This window comes from Thunnus albacares, chromosome 19 (genome assembly GCF_914725855.1).
Source record: "Thunnus albacares chromosome 19, fThuAlb1.1, whole genome shotgun sequence".
Classification (NCBI taxonomy): domain Eukaryota; kingdom Metazoa; phylum Chordata; class Actinopteri; order Scombriformes; family Scombridae; genus Thunnus; species Thunnus albacares.
Genome location: NC_058124.1, coordinates 11,807,933 through 11,829,161, shown reverse-complemented (window position 1 = coordinate 11,829,161; position 21,229 = coordinate 11,807,933). Strand labels below are relative to the sequence as shown.

General features: G+C 38.1%; 2 protein-coding genes across 4 annotated transcripts; both read right to left on the bottom strand.

Annotated features, from left to right (window-relative positions):
* Window positions 1-491: 491 nt before the first annotated feature.
* On the bottom strand, window positions 492-6,774 carry LOC122969322 (zinc finger and SCAN domain-containing protein 31-like). Its single transcript, XM_044334918.1, has 7 exons — window positions 6,508-6,774; window positions 4,535-4,633; window positions 4,067-4,219; window positions 3,251-3,376; window positions 3,058-3,090; window positions 1,765-1,923; window positions 492-1,680 (listed from the first exon to the last, which is right to left on the bottom strand). Exons 1-7 carry the CDS (start codon window positions 6,695-6,697, stop codon window positions 944-946), a joined length of 1,497 nt encoding a protein of 498 aa, XP_044190853.1. The 5' UTR covers window positions 6,698-6,774; the 3' UTR covers window positions 492-943.
* Window positions 6,775-7,214: 440 nt separating this feature from the next.
* LOC122969778 (progranulin-like) lies at window positions 7,215-21,117 on the bottom strand. 3 transcript variants are annotated; one of them, XM_044335751.1, is made up of 6 exons: window positions 21,012-21,117; window positions 20,563-20,706; window positions 8,996-9,292; window positions 8,622-8,795; window positions 8,021-8,164; window positions 7,215-7,704 (listed from the first exon to the last, which is right to left on the bottom strand). In XM_044335751.1, exons 2-6 carry the CDS (start codon window positions 20,704-20,706, stop codon window positions 7,576-7,578), a joined length of 888 nt encoding a protein of 295 aa, XP_044191686.1. In that variant the 5' UTR covers window positions 21,012-21,117; the 3' UTR covers window positions 7,215-7,575. The 3 variants fall into 3 exon arrangements, with proteins under 3 accessions (XP_044191686.1, XP_044191687.1, XP_044191688.1); XM_044335752.1 differs by lacking the exons at window positions 20,563-20,706; window positions 21,012-21,117 and adding exons at window positions 9,423-9,566; window positions 9,886-10,072; XM_044335753.1 differs by lacking the exons at window positions 7,215-7,704; window positions 8,021-8,164; window positions 8,622-8,795; window positions 8,996-9,292 and adding exons at window positions 18,725-19,347; window positions 19,762-19,935; window positions 20,136-20,432.
* Between the last annotated feature and the right edge of the window lie 112 nt (window positions 21,118-21,229).

Sequence of the window (21,229 nt, the reverse complement as noted above, 5' to 3'; positions counted from 1 at the left end):
AAAAAAACATTTTTGTGACACTTGACACTATTAATTGTCATGGGAAAGCTCAGTGTAACGAGATATATTTTCTGTGTTTATAATGGTACTGATGATGCTTTCAATACAAACTCTGAAAGGTCAAGTAATTTTAGCCCAACACCAAAATGTTTCTGGATATTATTATGAGAGGCATCTTTGGTCATAAGATTTAATCTTGAAGACAGAATTAGCTTAGAGCCTGTAATAGACTTAACATTAACATGTCCAGAGCATGGCTAAATCTCAGCTCATGGTATTATTATATAGAGTAATATGAGAATATTATTCTCAAAAACTGATTTTGGGGATATGTGGACTCACTTTGACATGTGATATAGCACCACCACTACCGCAAAATATGTGAATAGCCTTAGCTGTGTGGTAAGATGATATAATTGACACAATTAAAATACATGAATAAAACTGAACAAAAATAGAGGAATTGTGAAGTTTCACTGCTTGGCTTCCTGTTATGGTATTTACTCAAGTATTGCACTTTTATTTGGAAGAGGAAGAAACAAAATATAACAGTGGTCAAGGCTGTTTATATGTTTGTAACAAAAAGAAAATACTTCAAATCCTAAACTGAGTTAATCAATTATTTACACTGAAATAAGGTGTTAGTAAGGCACATATAAAACAGTTTATCACTGTTTAAGAGTAATCTGACCTAAAAAAAAACAACTGTTGAAAGTCTACAAAATTGTATCATGAGCCACAATACTGAAACAATTCATTATATGAACGCAATGATAACAAACAATAAACAACAACATAGAAGTTATTTGTCCCATTTGTTCTCCACTGCCCTGGTATCTCCCATCGAGTGGATTTACTGTAGTCAATCACATTCCAATATTCATGGCAGGTTTTGATGCTTTTATGACGTCTGTCAGATTTGGCCCATCTGTGGTTTTTAAGCTTATGACACGACATTTAGACCCTTTGGTCTGTGAAATCTCCTATGCCGCTTCAGACGGGAATTATTAGAAAATTGCTTGCCGCATATACCGCATTTGTTTCTCTTTGTGTGGTTCTGTAGGTGTTGGACTAAATTCTTTGTGTCCTCTAAATGTTTTCCACAAATTCCACAAATATGGATTTTATCCCCCGTGTGTGTTTGGGCATGTGCTCGAAGTGTGTACATGTAATGAAAAGTCTTTCCGCATGCTTTACAACAATAAGCTCCTGTGTGATTCTGACTGACAGATAACTTTGTTGATTTCTGTATATTTAAACTCACGGAAGGTAAAGATCTTTTAAAACATTTTTTTTTCCGGTTTGAATCGAGTGCCTTTAAACCTGCGTTGTTCTTCTTGCACTCCTCAATCTTGCTGCTTCTTCCGTTCTCAGCAACAGCACCGCCTGCAGTGATGTGCAGAGATTCTCCAGCTGGCTCCTGTATTTCAGTAACGCCGTTATCAGGCTGAGTTTCAAGAGTCTTGGTTGATGAATTAGGAAGAGAATGTCTCTTTCTGCTTTCCCCGCTGTTGATTTCACTGAGATCTTGGATAAAACTGTCCACACAGATGACGTTGAGTGCAGAGTCTTGGCCATGATCTGCCTCCAGATGTTGTTCTCCTATTTGACTGTTACCTTTTTGTATCTGCTCGCCTTTGCTCGGTAGAGGATCTGTGTACTGCACCTCCTGATGACTCGCTGATGATAAAAAGGGAAAAAAATATTTAGTTGTTTGCACGACAAGTTTTTAAACATGCTGCATAGAATGCTCTTTAACCAGACCTTGTCTCCGCATTTCTTGTTCCTGTTCTTCTTTAACTTGAAGCAGCAGTGAGGCCTGTTGGTGCTCCTGGTTCAGACTGCTGAGCTCTTGCTGACACCAGGGTTCAGGACTCAAGGGGACCTCCTCCTCAAAGACAGAGATGGAGGGTTGATCCATCTCTAAGGGGAAGAGTGGTTCACTGTGTTTTATTAAAAGGTATAATATGTAATTATTCCACATTAAAATGTCTAAAAACAACTAGGCCTATGTTATATATTTTGTTGAGTTGTGCACTTAGATTATCCCAAATGTTTCCAACAATTTTCAAATCCAAAGAAATTTGTAATTTAATCAAAGTAACGGACCGTTTCATTTGGTCGCCTGTCAATGCCGTCATACCTCCTCTATCAAAGAGTAAACACACACAAGATGCATACAGCGCTGTGTTTGTCCTCTACAATGGCGTCTACCAAAGCGTAACTTACACACATACAAGATAATACATCAGCATTGTAGTTGTTCCATAGAAACTGTTATAAATTGACTTTTATTCAGTTTTAAGCCACATTTTCATGATAAATTTAGGTCGCTTTTAACTTTATCTTTTAGCAAGAAGAAGGATCTGGATCTTAAGTTATCAGATAAATAAACTGGGCAAACATTAGCAGCAGCTCAGCTAACAGCCCCTCCAGGAAGTCCGGTGGTCACCAAACATCACTGGAGAAATATTGATTTTTTAAGTGAAACAGCTTTAATTAGTATTTTTAACGATTTTAATCTGTGTATACGTTTGTTTTTGGAGAGGATGAGACCTCTGCGGATAATTCGGCTCCCGGGAGAAACCAGCTGAACGTCTGGATCTTACGTTATAAGAGAAATAAACCGAACAAGTGTTAGCAGCAGCTCGGCTAACAGCCCGTACCAGACGTCCGGTGGTCGCTGTACATCGTCGGAGAAACACTGATTTTTTGAGAGACCCCTAGCCGCTGAAATTACATATTGTGCGTTTAAAGTGACAGACTGCCAAATATCTATGTTTCTTTCAGTCAATACTCCATCAAACTACTTATCAGGCTTAGTAAATGCAAATATGTGGCTGTACCACCCATGCTGCCTATTAACACAGCACACTGTTTTTGGTTTTTACAGATCTTCACTGAAAACTAACCATATTTTTCAAAAGGAGCAGATGGGTTCCACGCACCAGAGAAGATGTAACCTATGCGATAAATATTAACTATCAGTTCTGTAACAGTGTTAAAATGACACCATTCATGGACAACTGAGGAGCATTAGACATATGGTAAACTAACCTGGATCGTGGCCTTGCTGCAGTATTGCATAACCTGTAAAGTAAAACACACACTAGTCAGTGAAAAAAAATATTAGTGGAGGCACTAAAACAGAGCAGATCTGAAAAGGTGCTTTTGAAAACAAACAAAAAAACAAAACAAGGAATAGTAAAATGACAGCAAAGTTATGAGGATGCCAAGATGCTGTACTTACCATGCTGCTTGGATAGGTGCACCTCAAAGTTACATTTCCGAAATATGATCTTTGTGCAGTACGGGCAGTGCCAGTGACTTCTGCCTTTGATCCTGTCTTTGCACATACACGGTACAACAAATTTTTCTGAAAAGAAAAAAACGTAGCCGACTAACTACAAGCAAAAACCTTAAATGGCTGGACGCTTACAAGAACATTGTTTTAGCATATTTTAGTACATTTTCATGTTGTGGAAATCAGCTTGCATACTTCAACAATGTAGCTAGATTAAGGTAATCTATCATACTTAACATCCTAACAACTGTGCCATTAGTACATCAACCTTTTAATTGTTAATTACTAAATCAGTTGTTGATTTTGAAAAAATGTACATGGCCTTGTGGCTACGACAGAGATTTTAGAGGGAAAAGCGATGCCTTCATTACCTTTTTTTCCCCGAAAATTAAACCAAAAACACAAAGAATGTTTACACCAGCACTTAAACACAACCTGGAAGACATTGGCTTTAGTGACATAAACTGAACCAATGTCCACCTGGAAGAAAAATGTATTTGTCTATCTAAATAGCTATAGTATGTTTTGAAAAATGTAGGAGTGATGTAAAGTGGTTTAGGGTAAATGGACTAAAATGTGCAAGACAGCTACCGTATCCAAAATGACACAATAAAAGACTACCCTCATATTATTTATAAAGTTTCCATTGTAAGAATTAAATATGACGAAAGTTAACAAACCGAGATGGTATGGGATTTTAATTCCAGATTGTGTGCTTTAAAAGCTCATGTTTGATTGATTTTGATTGCTAATAAAACTTACCAGTGCCACTCTCAGTAAAATGAACAGCGAATAGATAATGCCTTCTCATCAAATGTTTCTCTGAGGCCTGAATTCCCTTGATGCAGTAGGGACAGTTGCCATCGGATGCAAACTTGAAAAAGTCAGTGCGTGAGGTGAAGACACACTGCAAGTCTGAAAAAAAAGGAAGATCTAATTTAGTGATTTTACACCGTATGACATTTAACAGAATTACTAGAGTTCACTTCAACACTGATCGATTAACACATCACAGTCAACAGTAATATGTTTTTCCACTGCAATGACTGACTTATCTTATTACATTGGAGTGACTAATAATGGTTATTGGTGTCCATGTTGGAGGAGAGATGACTTCAAGATCTTTATTCTAAATAACAGGATTTTTCCCACAAATTAATAACATTTTGTTGAGTTTCACAGAAGAACTTAATGAATTGATTCTACAGAAGGGTTAGACTAAATTCCTACCATTGGGCTGGCTGGAGGTTTCTCTGGCCCTGGGGGTAGGATATGAATCTGATGCACCTGGTCCTGCAGGAGCAGGGGTACTTTTGGTTGCCTGGCTTGCTGCAGAAAAAAAAGAGTAGAACACAAAGCAGGTTGGATCTAAAGATGAATGTATTGAGAGGAATAATAAAAAAGAACCAAAACAACAACAAAAGTAGATCAGCTATATTCCAAACATTTGCCATTTTCTTGTGACATTTTTCCTCCTTCTGAGCAAAGATGATGGTGTCTCAGAAAACAAGAGGAACAATGGCCAGTTGGTTCTGACATTTAAGAGCTAGTGAACAGTGACCATAACATGAAGCCACTGTCATGGTCATGGCATGTCAGTTTGATATGGACTGCTGCTGGCAGCTGCCACCTCTGTAACACACTTTTGGGTGGCATGTCACGCTAGCAGCTGCCAGAGTGTGAGCATTTGCTTACAAACACTGCTTGTAACATAGGGTAGCAACTGTTTTCCTTTTTGATGCAGAGAAAAACAGGCATTCAAAACATTCATGTTGATGAAAATGAGTGATATATCACATTTTAAGCATGCCAAAAGGCCTTTTTCACAGCATTCGTTTTAAGTTCTCATAGTCCAAAAACCACAGCTGTTACTAATAACTTTAACGATGGCTCAGTTCTATTCAAGCATCCCAGTAAACCATGACAGTGTGACAGTGAGCCAGCATGCATAAAACTACGACCTTGAAACTGAAGCAGCTAAATGTAATTCAGCCATCATTAAGTTTATTATTTAGGCTACATCTGTGATTTTCCTACTGTTACATGTCAAAATGTCTTCTGTGAAAAAGGCCTATTGACGAGTGAGACCTTTTACTCAATGACATGTTTTATATATCAATCAAGTCTGGCAGCAGGCATAATATTGATCAGAAACTATGCCATTAGTCCATATTGTCTTTTCATTGTCAAATATCCATTTAATAGGTACACAGTGACCCTGACAGCCACTATTATGTCACTGTCATGTAATTGTGCTATGCTGGCAATTGCCATACATTAGTTAGTGCATTTGCTGGCAGAGAAACTTTAAAAAAGCAACTTAAAAAAAAAGATATATATTATATATCTGTCGAGACATCCATCTGCAGCTTTGGCTTCACTAAACCTCCTCGGGTATCAAGCTCACAATTCCTATTTGACCATACATTTTGAATGGAATCAAATAGATGCCAAGACAAAATGAAAGAAATGTTTTATTTGCCTACAATATGCCTGCATACCTTCTGTTTTGCTTCAGTTTCCAATTACATGTTGTTGTAGTTGTTGTGCTTTATTGGTATATTGTTTATGTTGTGTAGAGTTTTGTTTTTCATTCAAATAGAATAGAGGCTACAGTCTTCCTGTAGTGAAGTGCCAAAATTATTACATCCAGTGTTAAATGTGCAACAGGCATAACTAGCAGCTTAGTTGCCACTTGCACCTGAACAATCAAAACTTACTGCAACGTTATCACATCAACTGCAAATGATTATACCTAATTTGTTTGAGCCGTGTACTATACACAAGCTAGAGAATTAAAACCTGGCGTTTAACACTAATGTAATAGGTTTTTATATAGAGATCCACTCCCTCATTGATAAACATATAACGTTTGGTGACATCTCTACACCTGCAATTAAGCTAGGTTAACGTTAGTTTTACTTGGCTGGTTTTCTTAATAACAATAACACTCTGAGAAGATAATAGCATTCTCTTAGTGTCTTCAGTGTTGTCGGGAAATCTTTATAAATCTGTAATTCCACTCAACAATATGCACCAATGTAAGAAAAGGCTTGACAAGATTACAATAATGTTAACGTTAGCTTTGTGGCGGCACACTGTTTGAACCGTTATCGATTTTAGAAGCGACAACAACATTTCTTCGAGCACCAGTGACTCGGTTAACATCTGTGTTGGCAGGCAGATTTATCGGACGGACCAACCTTCTGTCTGTGGTAACTTGGTTTTGAGGATAATGTCCAGAAGAGAACGGTGGCGGTCGTTGTCTTCCTTCAAACGGCAAGCCCGCTCCTCGTAGTCCGTTACTGTTTTCTCAATAGCGCCAAATATTTCAGAAGCAGCAGCTTTGAGCCGCTCGGAGACGAATAGTTTTAGTTCTTCCATTTGGTTCATATGTACACCATTAGTAAACGCCTTGACCCGGAACGATATACATGGGAACCACTGGAAATGTACCAGTCGGCGTTATTTTTTTTCCCACCAACATACTGCGAAGGCCCGCCTTACTCTGCCTCTGATTGGCTCTGACCCTGATACCCAATCATCTTACTCCTCATGCATAAATCTAACCAATCGAACCAAACGAAGGCAACGAGTAATAGCCAATCAGAGGCAGAGTAGGGCGGGTCTTCGCCGAATACAGGTGGGAAAAAATAAGGCGGAATTAAAATGGAATAATTTTTCGTATTTTCCTAAAAAGTATGAGCCTCTTGATGAAGATCACAGTTCAATGGAGAGCAGCAGGCTCACTAGAAGCTGAGCTATGATTCCACTACACCACTAAATCTGTCATAATATCCAAATATAATAACTAATCAAATTATTGGAAAGTCAGGTGAGTGGTCTATGGCCTAGTGACACATCAAGTTCAGGTGGCATGAGACAGCAAAACAGATGGAGAATATTTCACTCACATTTCCATATTTTTTATTTTTTTAAAAAAAATCAGTTTATTTGCAATATCATGAAACGATTTGATGTTGGAATAAAGTTAGCCATGATTTGGCTGTTTCCAAAAAAAAAAAAAAATGATACTGAAAATGAATGTTGACATACCATCCCTTGTGATGACCAGATATACATTACCAATCATCAAAAATGAAATTCACAATGGATAAGAGAAATCATATGAGGTTGTAAACAATAATCAGTTTGTGATCTGATCAGTTTGTGTTCATTTTCTCTACTGAAGCTGTAATACATGGTTAGATTTGAACTGTACCAAAATGATGACACAGCACTCATGGTGCAAAAACATTAACAACATGCTCTCAGTCTGTTTTGGCATCTTCTTGTGTTCCTGAGGGGATCTGAGAGTACCATTGTCTGCAATTCATGGAGGAGGGGTCACAGGTATATCCATATTCACAGCAGTGCAGTCCATCTGCACAACACTGGCCCTGAAATCAGTACCAATCCTGCCGTTAGAACAACATAATGCCTCCTAAATCACTGCAGTAAAGGTGAAGATTTATGAGCATCTAAGTTTATGGTCAGTGCAATGAAATTCAAATCAGTTTGTCATGTTTATAATGTGGTGAATAAACACAATGTTAAAAGATGTTGATCATTTAATATTTCTCTGCTTGAAACCCTCTATATTCCTGTTTCCTCTAAGCACTTTTACTAAACAATCAGTATGCCTTTCTTTTATGATATCTTTACACACATTTTCACACCTAATCTAAAATAATTGCAAAAATGCACAATCCGTACCAGTGGGTAGGGACAGCAGCTCCACTGGCCTTTCGCTCTCTTGCAGCAAGTTGTCCCCGCTGAGCAGTAGAACTTCAAATCACAGCGAATGACTCCAACCTCAAGGGTGCCGCCATTAGCCTCTGTTAGAGCTGCCATAGGTGTCTGCACAAAAGGTAAAAACAAACTGACCATTACCCTCTAGTCACTATCTAAATATGTAATTATTAATATATATATGTATTTATATATTAATTAACTAGTCCTCTATGCCTTTTTTAAGCCCCTAAAAACCTGGTTTCTAATGCTATGTATTTCTATACAACATTAAATATTCATGACTAATTAAGCAACAATCAAAATCTGCAGTAACTTTTTGTTGTTGGTGGGTTTTTTGGCCACATGGCACCTATTAGCTCTGTTTTGCACTACACCAACTCCTGAAGGAAATATTTAGCTGATAAGTGCCTCACTCTTTGGGAGAAGACTGTGTGATCATGTAAGGCCCCAAGACATAATAAGAAGCTGATTGAGAAATTACATTTTCAGGGCCTCTAACTTTATCCAAATGGATTGTCATTCAGATAAAGTAGTGACATACATACAGTGTGATATGTCCTACCTCCTGCAGGTTGTCATTGTCCTCTGAGGTTGAAATGAGAGTGGCAGGAACTGAAGACAGAGCTTGTTTAGGGGTGAAAGGATAGCTCAGGCCTTGTCTCACACAGTGCGTGTAGGTAAGGTCACAGTCAAAGCCAGATGGACAACAGTGGTAGCCATCCAGACAACACTTGCCCTACAAGGCAGACATTTTACACAACAATCAATTCAAAAGAGCATTAACACTCCTCAAGATGACAACACTGAATTATGAATTTGATTGCAAGTGAAACATTTGAGTTACAAGCTTTGAATTGATGCCATGAAAATAGAGAATTAAAAATATTACATTACTGTCATGTGTCTTATCGCAGAGTATTTACTGGGTCAACTCACAGGAGAGATGGGGCAACAGAACCAGACACCTCCTGGGTGTCTGCAGCAGGTGGTGCCATCAGGACAGGCATGGTAGTTGTCACAGTGGACAATTTTACTCTTTTTTTGGTCTAGGTTGTTTTTGAGCTCCTGAAGGGGAGAGACGGGTATAAGAAGGGTGCTTGGTTTCTCTGCAGCTTCCTTCTTCACCATGGGTATGTTCATCCATGGCTGGTTTACTTTCTCACACATCTGGGTAACCAGGTTACAGCGAAACCCTGAGGGGCAGCAGTGCTCCAAGTCGGAGCAGCACACAGCCTGGAGACGCACATGAATACAGACACGCAGAGAATATCAATGAAATACTGACAACACTTTTCTGGACCAATATGTCAAGTCTTCACAAGTACAGGTCAAGTTATGCAGTGTATGAACATGTCTGACTTACTTTGGGATATGGACAGCAGCGATATCCATCTCTAGTCATACAGCAGGTGGAGAGATCAGGGCAGATGTTCCCGTCAAGACATGTGATGTTGCAAGACGCAAACCCACACACTCCCACCAACAGCCATACAGTGATTCTCAACATCTGGACAAAATTGACATGAAGTTTATTTGATTCAGCTAAATGTGATACATTGTGAGCAGTTTTAGAACAACAACTGCACATTCTTTTCAGTTCCTCAGTCAAGTTGTGACTTAAACTACATCTGAAACTTTTACTGTCATTTCATTGTGGTGTTGCTGGTAACTTTCAGTTTCAATTCAGCATAAATTAAAGTTGTACTTTTCAAACATATAACCTCACTGTATAGTCATAATAAATAAAAGCTGTGACTGTTTATAAAACACCATACTGGTGGCAGTTACACCAAGGGTTTGATAAGGATTCATAGATTTTTGCTTACCTTCTGTCTGTGAAGTGATTCAACAGCTTCCTGACATACGTCTCACACCTCCCCTGTACTGAACAACAGACACCGCCTCTCTTTATATGGTAGGTTTGGCCCTCCCACTAAACAAACTGGATGCTGGACTTTATATGACACCCATGTCCTGTGACTGTCAGATTAGGACAGTAAGGGGCTTCTGGAGGAACAACCCTAGTCAGCCAGGGTTGGGTAATCATTGTATGATGCTGCATAAACACACACAGGTTAAACATGAAACAGTTTACAAGCTCACATTAACCTTTGATATCATTACACTGTTTAAATCACAAGACTTACTGCTAAAGTTTCATTCAGGAATATTGTCTATTATTAGTATTTAGAAAGACATAAGTAGGGCGAAAGTTTCAAATGTTATGCTAATATGACTTTTAAACCATAAAACCAACTAAAGCACATTTCAAAACTGAACTTCTGATTAGCATAGTTTAAAATGTATCTGTGTTTTACACTAGACATTAAAGTATCATCAAGATTATAAGTTCCCTCTTAAGTCAAAAACACGTTAGTCATAACCGCTATGAGGAAACACATGATATTCTGGTAGGTTGGCTGGTTATGAACTGGTTGAGATCAACTGCACAAGGCAACTGGGTCTGTAATCCTCAACTACTGAAGAGGCTATAAAATAATCTCATGTTATTATTTTTTGGCCCAGTCACACCTTTAGTGTGATATACAGCAGTTTAATGATAGATTGTACATTGTACAAGTGGCATATGAGCTTAGCATAATAGTTATTGTGTTTGTCACAGCAGCTGAACACAGGTTTTAAGGAAGTGAGACAGCGCAGAATGATGGTTTGATATAAAAAAGTGGGCAGAGTAACAAACAGTAAATGCAAATCATAGCAAATGACTCCAGCCTCAAGGGTGCCAACCTCTGTTAGAGTTGCCATAGGTGTCGGCAGAAAAGGTAAAAACCATTTACCCTCTGGTTATTATCTAAATATGTAATTATTAATATTTATGTATTTATATATTAGTTAACTAGTCTTCTATGCCTTTTTAAGCCCCTAAAATCTGGTTTCTAATGCTATGTATTTCTCTATAACATTAAATATTCATGACCAATTAAGCAGCAATCAAAGTTAAACCTGCGGTAACTGTTTTTTTTGTTTGTTTGTTTGTTAGTTTTTTGGCTACATGGCACATATTAGCTCTGTCTTGTACTACACCATCTCCTGAAGGAAATATTTAGCTGATAAGTGCTTCACTAGCTAGTCTCTAACTTTATCTGTCTGCTGTTTGCTGCTGGACAGGTAGTGTACTAAAGGAGGCTCGTCCATAGAGGCAGAGGAGGTTGTTGCTCCTCCTCTATTTTTGGGAGGCAAGAGGGAGATGATCAAAATATCAAAAAGAGTAATTGGTTGAAATAAACCATTACCAAATCATTGCACAATAAGTGTACAGTGGGTTTTTAAACCCTTTTCACTGAAAAGAGCTGTCTGATGTGACCGGAAACAAGATTGGTGAGAATGAATCCAAAGTTCTGGCTGTTTTAATTCCATAAAATTGAGTTGAAGTGCTTCATAGAGCGGAGTGGAGCAGAGCAGGATGACACATAATTCTCACATATGAAGCCTTTCACAACACTTCAGTCATTGCAGCTATGAGGAAGCACATGATATTCTGGTGGGCTGGTGTTTCCTGATTGTTGGTTGAGGTCAACTGCATGAGGCAACTGAGTCTGTAACTCTCTACTAAAGAGGCCATAAAATAATAACGTTATTATTGTTTGGCTCAGTAACACCCTTAGTGGCATATGAGGTTAGCTTAATAGCTATTGTGTTTGTTACAGCGGCTGAACATAAGTTTTAGATAAGACTGCACAGAACGACGGCTTGATATAAGAAGTGGGCAAGATAACAAACAGTAAATACAAACCACAGCGAATGACTCCAGCCTCAAGGGCGCTGCCATCAACCTCTGTTAGAGCCGCCATAGGTGTCTGCAAAAAGGTTAAAAAAAAAACCTGACCATTATCCAGTGGTAATTGGGTCATATGAATATCTGCTTTGTTTCCCCAAAATAATGGGAAAAAAACAGCACACAGTAAAAGTTGGTACCCAAGTTAACACAATAAAGGCTAAAACAATACTTTATTAATGAATTCCCATTGATTATACATTTACACTGCTGTGTAACAATTGATTGAACTGAACAATTATCCCTTGTATAAATGTTGACTGTATAGCTCACATTTCTTATCACAAGTCCACCTTCAATATGAGGCTGGCGAGACATCAGGTCATCTGGTCTACATGCATCACACAGGCACTAGCATAACAGCCTCATCCAGCAACTAGAAATGCAAGATGTCAGGTATGAAGCAGAGAGAGGAACTCCTAGAGGGCCAGCATACTGAAGGTGACAGTGAGTGCCAGTCACACTGAAATCTATGAGATGAGGGGGGAAAAAAACAAAAGACGTGGAATTCACTTCAGTCCTGTCGTTGAGTGTAACTCAAACAACAATTATCTACAAAAAGCATGGTGATAAAAAACAAAAGATATGTGCATATAAGGTTTTTTATTAGACTGAACACCGCTATACAAATACATTTTGAATTGAAATGAATAAACTGAAATTTGCTTTGTGCACAGTTTGACTGTCGTTTAAGAAAAATGCTTACTGTGATTTTCTCCTTTTCCTCGCTACTTCTCTTCTTCTTTGCTTCAGCCTATGGGAGGGAAAAGTCAAAATTAAACCATGGAAAGAGGGAAGTCTTGAGCTACACCCACTCCTAAAAACCCATTTCATGTAACAACACTGTTGCACAATAATAGACTTTCTTCAAGAATCCTTAACTGCAACAGCTCTTGTGTTTACAACAGATTCTACACCAAACCAAATGAACCAATTTCTGGAATAAATTGTTTTCTCAAAGCTGGTTAACATGTCAAATTTACTAGAAGTTGCTGTGGGAAGATTTCTCCGTTCACTTAAGGTTTTGTCGTGCACCTGCAGTGTTTAAAGTGCGACTGGAGATGTTCAGCGTTTCACTAGTAGATTCATGTTGGCTGGCTACAATTTGAGAATATAGATGATAAAGTGTAAAATTTTGCTTTTCTTTTCTTTCCACAGGCATGGTCAGCCTGTGGTCATTTGCTTGTAGACAAAAAGGAAGAAGCAAAACATAAGGACATACTGCAGTGCAACTCACTGATTTGCTGACAGAGCTTTCTTACAACTAATTCAACATGCTTGATTGACTAAAGGTCAACCAGAAAGGGCTGATATGATACACTAAAGAAAGACTAAAAAAATAGTGTCAGTACATTTTGATGTCAGCAGTAAAAAATACTTGCTGTGATACTTAATTTCCTGCCCTCTAAATTTTAAATAAAAGAGGAACAAAGAAGTTAAATAGGAACAAAGAAGTAAAAGAGGAACAAAGACAGAGAAAGCAGGTGATGGATTAATGATCAAGTCTATTTATGGGAGGGACGTTCTACTGAGTGATTTCTGCTTTCTACCTCTTCTCTCTCAGACTCAGCAGATGACGGCTCTTTTAGTCCTGAGAAACACAAGATTTACAGCACATTTATGAATGCTTTACAACACCTGAACTTAAAACTGTTTGACTCAACTTGACCTGCATAAACACAGCACAGCTAACAGCTTACAGCAACTTTATATTTAACTGCATCTCATATTTGTGGGAATATTGACAAGGTCAGTCTAATTGATCACATGAAAAAGTTTCTGCTGATAACTTACTGAATGAGAGTAAATTTTCTTCTTCTTCTTGGAAAATAAAACAAGAACATTCAGATTGAATAGTTTATAAGTAATTTTATGGCAATATTGTTTGATAACACATTTTTACTACCAGAGCCTGTTTCCAATAAAGTATACTGAAAAAGAGAACACATATCTTCTCCCTGATCATTTTATTAGCCTCAAGTGGCTCAGAGTAGAGGAGAGATCATATATCAAAATATGTATTGTTCACAGGATTGTCAATCATGTGGTACCACAATATCTCAGTAATTATTTTTCTCAGGTCAGCGATGTCCACAGTTATCCCACTAGAGGGAGCTCCACTGATTTTGTGCCATGCAGATTTAAAAGCTGTGTGGGAAAGGACTTGTTTTTATATAAAGTAGCAGTTATGTGGAATGTGTTACCTGCAAGAATTAGTTCTATTGGAAACTTGAAGTCCTCCCTAAAGAGCTGGCTGAGTAGCAGCTGGTCCTAAATATAACTATTTCATCTGTTGCAATAACTCAATCATTTTAATTAATTATTGAATTGGTAGGATACACTGTACTGAATACATATTGTACTGCTGCCTTCTCTATTCTCACTCTGGAATATACTGTTGTAGAAAACCACTGACAGTAAAAAAGACAGAAATGATCAGAGATGCCTACATCCACAACTGAAGACATATTGGCAGATAGGCCGTGTGTTATTACAAGGTCTAAAGTGTGGCCTCTCTTATGAGTAGGCTGAGTAACATGTTGGATAAAAGTCACACAATTCAGCAAATTTAAAAGGTTCCAAGGTAAAAGAGTCTGATTGATTGTCCACATGGAAGTTAAAATGACGTAAAATAACAATTCATAATTGGTGGGGATTATTGAGAGTACTTCTGAAAAATCGAAAACAAAGGAAGAGCATCGTTTGGGTGGCCTGTGAACTATGATACACAGTACAGGACGGCTGTTAAAAATAATGGAGTGATATTCAAAAAATGTGTATTTATCAAATGTAATATCTTTAAAACCAAGCGACACAGAGAGGATGGTTGCTCTACTCCCATCTTTTTTAACCTTTCCTGGAGGAGTATGAAAAATTGTAGTTTGGTGGTGAGGTTTCAATAAGAGCAGCTGGTCCATCCGTATTAAACATGCAATCAATATTATTATCTAAAATCAGGTGATTAATAATAAATATCCCGATCTAATATTCAAAAGTGCCATATTCAGGGTCACTGGCAAAGTTCTCTTAAGGGTTTGATTAGTAGATGGTGGTTTATGTGCGCATAGAGATTATTAAAATTCACACCATAAGTTTGTTTGGTGATATGTCTGGTCGTGATTATGACAGGAATTATTGAATGAGCGCTTGGGGTGGCACTATGCTTAGACTTACTGCAGGGGGAGCCAGTGGTGCTTTGATGACTTCTTTATTGTCTGCTTTTTCTTCACACTCTTCTTTTCATCCTGCACACACAAATAGAAATGCAGTCAAATAGTGTAATGCTCCATTATATGTAAAACAAATTAAGGAGTTTTTTTTTCAGGATTACAGATCAAAACCATTTTGAAATCCATCAGTTTGAGCTGCATAGAGTCCAATTATTTCTGACCAGTTGTTAATTGTCAACCAATTTATTCCAACTATCAACAACATCCCACTGATCTTTATTAAAACCCTGGAATCCATTTTTTAGACTTAACACAAAATGTTTTTTATGTTTAGTAATTTGGAAATAAATTTTACTATTTAAGTCTGTAGTGACTTACCTCGTCTTCAGATTCTGAGGAGGAGCTGCTGGAGGAATCAGAACTCGATGACGAGGGGGAAGAAGATGAAGAATGCTTGTAAATATTTGTACAATTTGAGTATTTGAGCCCATCTACTGTATTGCTTATTGTTTGCCAGATGCAGCTACACCTTCAACTAAATATAAAACAGTCTTGTAGTAAACTTAAAACATTATGTATAGATGTGGCTGAAAATATTGGTACCCTTCCACCTTTAAAAAAAAAAAAATCTCTGTATCAAGTTGACAGAAGTATATGCTATCCATCATTCTTTATTTCACATTGAATATGACTGAAACTTTGCTTTTGATTTACAACATATTATTTACAATAATAAAACAAATGAAAATGGCCTGGCGAAAAAAACTGGTACCCTTAACTTAATATTTGTAGCACAGCCTTTTGAGGCAATAACTGCAGTGAAGCACTTTCTGTAACTCTGAATTAAGTCTCTATACTTCTTCACTAGTAGTTTGGGTCACTCTCCCTCTGGTGAGAACTGGAGCAGTTCTCTCAGGTTTGATGGGTGCCGTCTCATAGCAGGCCACTTCAGAACAGTCCAACGTTGTCTTCTCATCCACTCTTGGGTGCTTTTTGATGTATGTTTGGGGTCATTATCCTGCTGGAAGACCCTTCTGTAAACATAGGGTTGATGCGGTTTACCAAAAAGCTCTAATTGTGTTTCATCTGTCCAAAGCACATTCTCCCAGAAGGACCTTGACTTGTTAATGTGCATTTTTGGCAAAGTCCAGCCTGGCTTTTTTTTGCGTCTGCCTCTTAGAAGCGGGGTCTTCCTGAGTCTTCTACCATGGAGCCCATTTTCATTCAGATAGCGATGGATGGTGCGACTTGAAACTATTGTACCTTGAACTTGAAGATCAGCTTAAATGTAAAGTGTTCAAACAGAAAATGAAACAAGCATTCTTAGAGTCTACAACAGAAACGGTGATAGGAAGCCAGTCTGAGCCACTAAGAGCTGTAAAGTGACAGGAAGTTTGGTTCCGGTAGAGTGGCAAGGGCGTCCCATAATTTGGCTATCCATTTACACCCTCCAGCAACAACAAAAATCTGCTTCTATGCACTCTAGGCATCTACGTCCTATCGGACTCAAACTTAGCTTTATGACAATTACTCACGTTGTTCTCTCCTGACTAGATCCCTGCTTGTGTTGTATCAGCTCTCAGATGTACATTGCTTTGGATAAAAGTGTCTGCTAAATGAAATTGTAAATTGTAAATAAACATAGACCTTATGGATGATAAATGGACCAATCAGTCTCTATCTTAAAAACAAATCTCAATTCTCACACCATCTATATGGTCCTTAATATAGATTTATAATATAACGAAATAACAAAACTGATTTATGAAGAATTAAAAACAAACTTAAAAACAATTTAAGACAACAGTTTGACTTAAAGATGAATCAGTCAGATTAATCTGCATTTTGTGTTTTCTAATGACTGAAACTATCTGTCAGTTTTACTGCTGTGTTTACAACAGTTACTGAGGTCAACAACCTTTTAACATCTTCAGAAAACATCATGTTAATAGAGTTATTGTGTAGTGTTAGTACCTGTATTAAAAGATTTGTAAGTCCTTTCATAGCAGGTTTTAATCTTAAAAACATTTACACAGCAGTAGTTCATCTAGATACAGGTGGAAATCAGACCTTACCAGTTTTTTCTGCCTCCTGCTTTGTATTTACTCATGTCTCTGACACCTGGGCTGCCTCTATGTGTTTCTCTTTCCTCCTTAAACTCTTTCTTTAAATCTTTAATCAGTTGCACCTTCTTCCTTCTTGAATCAGTTCTTTACTTTCTTCCTCATTTTTCTTTCGACACCATTAATGTTACATCCTGCGATTCTTCCTCACTTCTGTCTCCTCTCTCCTGAGTCCTTCACTCACTCTATAAATGTAAAAGCCTTTCCTTTGAGAAAATCTGTCAGAGCATGAAGCAGAAATTTAACTTGTATGGTGTCAATTACAGTAATTGTCAAACTGAATTGACAAACGACACACTGTAGGAAAGCATCTGCAGTCAAGTCATCCAAACTATCAGCTACATTAACATTACTGTAATGTAAAGCAGAAGCAGCAGATAAACTGGACATTTAAACAACTCTAATGTGAAGTTTAAAAACTTTAGCTTCACTGAAGAGCTTTTCTAGCTACTTATGTCCTTTGCCTGACATTATTACTTGACGCTGCCCATCAGAATTCAGGAGCCGGTGGTGGTTTGTTGGTCCATGTTAACAACAGCTGTCTCCGTGTCTCATACAAGGATAAAGTGTTCAAACAGAAAACAAAACCAGTGTTCCTAGAAGCTACAACAGAAACGGTGATAGGAAGCCAGTCTGAGCCACTAACAGCTGTAAAGTGATAGAAAGTTTGGTTCTGGTAGAGTGGCAGGGGCGTCCCATAATTTGGCTATCCATTTATACTCTCCCCCTTCAATCAATACATTCAAGGCCAAATAAATCTACTAAAGACCAATCAGCTGTGTGACCACTGAGTCTAAACTCCATCTATGATCTTCTCATTAGCACAGGTAGTCTTGCTTTTAATTTGACAAGTTTACATTATTAATTTCTAATTGACATTGTGGGTGTATGTGATGTGCTGTTGTGTGTAGCTTTGTATTTTATATTATGTATGGTGTGCTCTGTGTGTTTTTTGCTTTGTACTGTTTGTTGCTGTGCTGTTGTATGTTTTGATTGTGGGGGACATCGGATGCAAATTAGCCTCGAGTTAACTCCAGTGCAGTGCATCTTTAATGTTTAAAAACTGCTCATTGTCCCAATCAATAAATCAAAGACAATTAGACGTGCCCTCCACAGCTGTGAGTGTAACTTGATTTGGAGTGACACTTGGTGGTGAAGTGGTAGTGGGTAGGTACTGGTTTGGGATTGGGCCAAAGTGTACCAGTGGGCATTACCCACCCTACACTGCCTGTGATTGGCTCTGACCCTGATATTGTTAACCTAACCCAATCATCTCACTTCTCATGCCTAAACCTAACCAATCTAACCAACAAAGATAACGAGTAATAGCCAATCAGTGGCAGAGTAGGGCATTTTTTTCCTTACAAAGTATGAGCACCTTGATGAAGACCACAGTTCACTGAAGGGTAGTAGGCTAACTAGAAGGTCAGCTATAATTCTACTTCACCACTAAATTATAATATCCAAATGTAATAACTATATCAAATGATTGGAAGGTCAGGTGAGTGGTCTATGGCCCAGTGACACATCAAGTTCAGGTGGCATGAGACAACAAAACAGATGGAGAAATTTTCAATCACATTTGCATATTTTTTTTATTATTTTTATTATGCTTCAATAGGAAGATCATGAAAGGAATAAAGCTTAGCATGATTTGGCATGATTTTTTTGTTTTTTGCAGGAAATCGCACTACACTGAAACTGAACTAGGACTCTGGAACTCTGTGTACTGTTTACATGTGTCTAATTTGAATCGCTCTTTCAAATTACTGTTTTGTTTACTGTTGTGGTAACTAATCCAGAACAGGTACATAAGGCATTTCATTGCACATTGTACTGTGTATGATTGTGTATGTGACAAATAAAATTTGAATTTGAATTTGAAAATGAAATGCACAATGGATAAGGGAAACAATCGTTTGAGGTTGTAAACAGATTACTTACTCATAGACTGTATTGTAGGTCTGTGAATAATCAAAAAATCTGATCAGTTTGTGTTCATTTTCTCTACTGAAGCTGTAATGCATAGTTAGTAAGCGCAGTGCAGAAACATTAGCAACACATCCTCAGTCTGTTTTTGTGTCTTCTTGTGTTCCTGAGGGGATCTGAGAGTACTTCAGATCTTCTGCATGTCAAAGAGGAGCGACCAAAGATATATTCATAATCACAGCAGTGCCGACCATCTGCACATCACTGGTCCTGAAATCAGAATCAATGTTAGAACAACATACTGCCTCCTAAATCACTGCAGTAAAGACGAAAATTTACAAGCATACGTTCATGGTCAGTGCAATGAGATTCAAATCAGTTTGTGATGTTTATAATGTGGTGAATAAACACAATGTTAAAAGATGTTGATCATTTAATATTTCTGTGCTTGAAACCCTCTATATTCCTGTTTCCTCTAAGCACTTTTATTAAACAATCAACATGCCTTTCTTTTATGATGGCTTTACACACATTTTCACACCTAATCTAAAATAATTGCATGTAAGGCCCCAATACATAATAAGAAGCTGATTGAGAAAATACATTTTCAGGGCCTCTAACTTTATCCAAATGGATTGTCATTCAGATAAAGTAGTGACATACATACAGTGTGATATGTCCTACCTCCTGCAGGTTGTCATTGTCCTCTGAGGTTGAAATGAGAGTGGCAGGAACTGAAGACAGAGCTTGTTTAGGGGTGAAAGGATAGCTCAGGCCTTGCCTCACACAGTGCGTGTAGGTAAGGTCACAGTCAAAGCCAGATGGACAACAGTGGTAGCCATCCAGACAACACTTGCCCTACAAGGCAGACATTTTACACAACAATCAATTCAAAAGAGCATTAACACTCCTCAAGATGACAACACTGAATTATGAATTTGATTGCAAGTGAAACATTTGAGTTATAAGCTTTGAATTGATGCCATGAAAATAGAGAATTAAAAATATTACATTACTGTCATGTGTCTTATCGCAGAGTATTTACTGGGTCAACTCACAGAGGAGTAGGGGCAACAGAACCAGACACCTTTTGGGTGTCTGCAGCAGGTGGTGCCATCAGGACAGGTATGGTAGTTGTCACAGTGGACAACTGAACTCTTTTTTTGGTCTAGGTTGTTTTTGAGCTCCTGAAGGGGAGAGACGGGTATAAGAAGGGTGCTTGGTTTCTCTGCAGCTTCCTTCTTCACCATGGGTATGTTCATCCATGGCTGGTTTACTTTCTCACACATCTGGGTACCCAGGTTACAGCGAAACCCTGAGGGACAGCAGTGCTCCAAGTCGGAGCAGCACACAGCCTGGAGACGCACATGAATACAGACACGCAGAGAATATCAATGAAATACTGACAACACTTTTCTGGACCAATATGTCAAGTCTTCACAAGTACAGGTCAAGTTATGCAGTGTATGAACATGTCTGACTTACGTTGGGATATGGACAAGCGCGATATCCATCTGTAGTCATACAGCAGGTGGAGAGATCTGAGAGGACGTTCCCATCAGGGCATATGTTGTTGCAAGATGCAAACCCGCACACTCCCACCAACAGCCATACAGTGATCCTCAACATCTGGACAAGAGATAATTAACATGAAGTTTATTTGATTCAGCTAAATGTGATATGTTGTGGGCAATTTTAGAGCAACAACTGCACATTCTTTCCAGTTCCTCAGTCAATTTGTGACTTAAACTACATCTTACACTTTTACTGTCATTTCGTTGAGGTGTTGCTGGCAACTTTTAGTTTCATTTTAGCATGTATTAAAGAAATATAATGTATAATCATAATAAATAAAAGCTGTGACTGTTTATAAAACACCATACTGGTGGCAGTTACGCCAAGGTTTTGATAAGGATTCATAGATTTTTGCTTACCTTCTGTCTGTGAAGTGATTCAACAGCTTCCTGACATACGCCTCACACCTCCCTGTACTGAACAACAGACACCGCCACTCTTTATATGGTAGGTTTGGCCCTCCCACTAAACAAACTGGATGCTGGACTTTATATGACACCCATGTCCTGTGACTGTCAGATTAGGACAGTAAGGGGCTTCTGGAGGTACAGCCCCATTCAGCCATACTTGGATTTTA

Excerpts from the sequence above, each read along its gene's own strand:
- LOC122969322 (XM_044334918.1), bottom strand. The coding sequence starts at position 6,697 with ATGAACCAAATGGAAGAACTAAAACTATTCGTCTCCGAGCGGCTCAAA. Across the intron at positions 4,220-4,534 it reads AACCTCCAGCCAGCCCAATG|ACTTGCAGTGTGTCTTCACC; the intron begins GTAGGAATTTAG and ends CTTTTTTTTCAG. Across the intron at positions 3,091-3,250 it reads GCACCTATCCAAGCAGCATG|GTTATGCAATACTGCAGCAA; the intron begins GTAAGTACAGCA and ends TTTACTTTACAG.
- LOC122969778 (XM_044335751.1), bottom strand. The coding sequence starts at position 20,706 with ATGTTGAGGATCACTGTATGGCTGTTGGTGGGAGTGTGCGGGTTTGCA. Across the intron at positions 8,796-8,995 it reads TCTGTTGCCCCATCTCTCCT|GGCAAGTGTTGTCTGGATGG; the intron begins GTGAGTTGACCC and ends TCTGCCTTGTAG. Across the intron at positions 8,165-8,621 it reads ACAATGACAACCTGCAGGAG|ACACCTATGGCAGCTCTAAC; the intron begins GTAGGACATATC and ends CCTTTTGTGCAG.